The following is a 3,438-nucleotide window of genomic DNA, read 5'->3' as shown; positions in this document are numbered from 1 at the left end:
TCTGGGAACGATGGCGCTCGCAGCTGATCCAGGAGGACGCCGTGCGGCCGCACCGGGCCGTTCGCGCCGTGCTTCCCAACTGGGAGACGTGGAGGGATCGAGGCGGAGCACCGCTGACCTTCAGGATGACGCAGCTGCTCACCGGCCACGGAGTATTCGGCGAGTACCTGCTAAGGATTCGGCGAGAGGCGACGTCCGTCTGCCACCACTGCGAGGAAGAGGAGGACACGGCGCAGCACACGCTGGAGTTCTGTCCGGCGTGGGCGGAACCACGACGAGTCCTACGGCTCGAAATCGGCGAGAGCTTAGCCCCAGAAGCGGTCGTCGCGGCCATGCTAAGAGGGCGCCAGGAGTACGCCGCTGTCCGCACCTACTGCGAGCAGGTGATGCTGGCGAAGGAGCGGGCGGAAAGGATCAGGGAACGAGCTAGCGACCCTTCCAGGACATCGCAGCGCCCTAGGAATACCGCGCGCCACAGGGGCGCGACGCCACCACCGGCGCCACCACGCCCGCCGTAGCAGCGCGTGGAAACCAGGAAGGGGCTTCAGGGGACGGGGTCCCAGGAGGAAGCAGCAGGAGCGAGGCGCTAGGGGGGCGTGGTCCCCCCCCTAGCGGTCCAAGAAGAGCAGGACGCCTCCCTTCGACGAAAGGAGAGATAGACGCCCGGGGGTAACCGGTAGTAATTCGGGAGAGATCCCGGGTGCATCTCGACTCAGGCGTCAGGACAGGCCACCGTGGAGTTTTAGTCGGTAAGAGTCCGACACTACCTGCTAGCGGGTGTCCATGAGGATTTCTCCACGAAAAAAAAAAAAAAAAAAAAAGGTTGGGGTTAGGTTGGGGAGCACGAGGCGGGCATGGGTTCCCGGGGCATAGGACCATGCCCTGGGAAACCCCGATGGATCTGATGTTCTCTTACAGTCGGGTGGCGGCCGATCGGTGCCCTTGGCACCCGTCGGTTCGCCGATCCGGTGCGGAGAACTTCGGAGAAGTTGGCGGGCCCATGTCTGTCAAGACCACTCACCTCACCTTCTCGCGGGGCTCCCTGTCGCCCTGCACCGGCTTCGACCGGGGCAGGGTGCGAAAGAGTGAGTGGCACCAGGACGGAGACTTCGACGACGACCTTGGCGAAAAACAAACAAAAACATGGAAATGGAGAACAGAAACGACAACGTTTACGGTGCAGGGGAGGGATACCCCAGTACCGGCGCAGTCGTGGGTAGTGAAGTGGGCCCCGCTGCGTCGATATCTCGCGACCACGGCCGTCCGAGGGTGGACCGTCAGGCCCCCGGACGCGTTTATACGACTGGCGACGGAACAGCAGGAGAGAGGAGGAGGATAACCACAGGAGGACATCCAGAGGATGACAGGAGGGAGACCGCGGAGGAGCCTCCGAGGAAGGCGACGAGACGTTCGCCGAGAGCCGCGAACAGGTCCGAGTACGTTTTTCTCGCGCCGACCACGATGGACGACGGTACGACACCGTTGGCGGGGGGATCGCGGGGGCGGGCGAGGTCCGACGACGAGGAGTCGGTCGCCTCGTTCGCCTCGCGCTCGTCGCTGGCTTCGATGGCGTCCAGGTGCAAGAGGAAGAGAACGGGAGCCACGACAACACCGGAGGTGTCGGAAGAGCTGGAGGTGCAGATGAGGACGAGCTCCCCGGCGGAGATCAGCGCGGGTTTGACGATGCACGTGTCGGAGATAATGCACGTCGCGACGACGTCGTCAAACCTGAAGGGGACCTACATCAGATCCCTCAAAAACGCGGCGAGTTATATCACCGCCGCCTGGAACGAGGAGTCCGCGAGGAGGGCGAGGCCAGCGCGAGGCGCCGGCGACGACGTGGACGCGAGGCTGTCCGTGCTGGAGGGGGAGAACGCGGCCCTCCGCCAGGAACTGAGGAGACTGGCCGCCCACGTCAACGAGTGCCCGCGATGCGCCGACGCGGCGCCCGAATACGTCCGCCCGCCGTGGGAAGGCGGAAACGACAGGACGCGGCTGGACGCCCTGGAAAGAGCGGTCCGAGAACTGGGACCCTCCATTCTCCGGACAATCGAGGAACGATTCGGGGACGCACGACGGCAACGCACCCCCGAAGGACGACCCAGCGGGGACCGCCCCGTCGACCCTCCCGCGGCCCAGCCGACGCCGACCCGAAGGGAACGGGACGACGGCGGATGGGAGTTGGTGGAAACAAAGAAGAAGAGGAGGAGAAACAAGAAGACGGCGAACCGGACGAAGGCAGCCGTCGCCGCCGCCGCCGGAGCAGAGGCGGCGAGGAAAGGATCGACCGCGCCACCACCGACGCGGGTACAGCGGCAGCAGCAACCCCAGCCTGGCGGCGCGACGGGCGCACCGAAGGCGAACGCCCCCGCAATGCAGAGAGGACCACCGCGGACACCCAAGGTGGTCACGCCCCCTCGCGCACCGCGAACATCCGCGGTGACCCTGACGTTAAACGAGGGAGCGAGGATGTCGTACGCCGACGTCCTGGAGGCAGCGAGAACGAGGATTCCGCTATCGGAGCTCGGGACGGAGCGCCTGGAGATGAAGAAGGCGATGACGGGCGCCATTATAATACAAGTTCCCGGCGACAAGGACAGGGGAAAGGCGACGCTACTGGCGTCGCGGCTGGCCGAGACCCTGGACCCGACGGCGGTGAGAATCGCCACCCCGACCAGGATGGCGGAGCTACGCGTGACCGGGATAGACATCTCGGTCAAGAAGGAGGAGCTGCGGAGAGCACTGGCCTCGGCGGCGGGATGCGGCAGCGCGGAGGTGCAGGTGGGCGAGATCGGCGCCACCAGAGGCGGCCTCGGGTCGGCATGGATCAAGTGCCCGGCTGCAGGAGCCCGCAAGCTGGCCCAGGCGGAGAAGATAGCCCTGGGCTGGTCAACGGCGAGGATAAGGGCCGTGCCGAAGCGCCCGTTGCAGTGCTTCAGGTGCCTGGAACTGGGGCACGTGCGCGCCACGTGCGTATCCGGCGAAGACCGAGGGCACCTGTGCTACAGGTGCGGCGGGAGCGGACACCGCGCCAGAGGCTGTCCCGCCTCCGCTCCCAAGTGTCCGCTGTGCGAATCGCTCGGGGCACCCGCGAATCACAGGATGGGCGGAGAGGCGTGCAATCCCCCGAAGGTCAAGAGGAGGAGACCGACCCGCCAACCAGCAGCGGTAGCAGCAGCAGCAGCAGCAGCCGCCGCGGTACGGACACCAGGAAGCGCCGCCGAACCACCAACAGCAGCGGCGGATGGCCGGGAGGAGGCCATGGAGGTGACGGCATAGTTCAAGCGCCTGCTGCAATGCAAACTCGGTAGGTCGAGACGAGCGCAAGATCTGCTCGTCCAGACCATCCGGGAGAACGAGGTGGCCCTAGCGGCGGTGGCCGAACCGCACCGTATACCCGACTCGCCCAACTGGATCGGGGACCTGGACGGATCCGCG

At 65.9% G+C, this 3,438-nt stretch overlaps 1 protein-coding gene across 1 annotated transcript; it reads left to right on the top strand.

The window, feature by feature from the left end:
* Positions 1–1,143: 1,143 nt before the first annotated feature.
* LOC117212149 lies at positions 1,144–3,279 on the top strand. The gene has a single exon (XM_033456664.1). It carries the CDS (start codon positions 1,144–1,146, stop codon positions 3,277–3,279), a length of 2,136 nt encoding a protein of 711 aa, XP_033312555.1.
* Positions 3,280–3,438: the final 159 nt, after the last annotated feature.

Source organism: Bombus bifarius, unplaced genomic scaffold, assembly GCF_011952205.1.
Source record: "Bombus bifarius isolate JDL3187 unplaced genomic scaffold, Bbif_JDL3187 scf7180000008282_frag, whole genome shotgun sequence".
NCBI classification, from domain to species: Eukaryota; Metazoa; Arthropoda; class Insecta; order Hymenoptera; family Apidae; genus Bombus; species Bombus bifarius.
The sequence above is the reverse complement of the archived record's forward strand: the minus strand, read 5'-3'. Positions and strand labels throughout refer to the sequence as shown.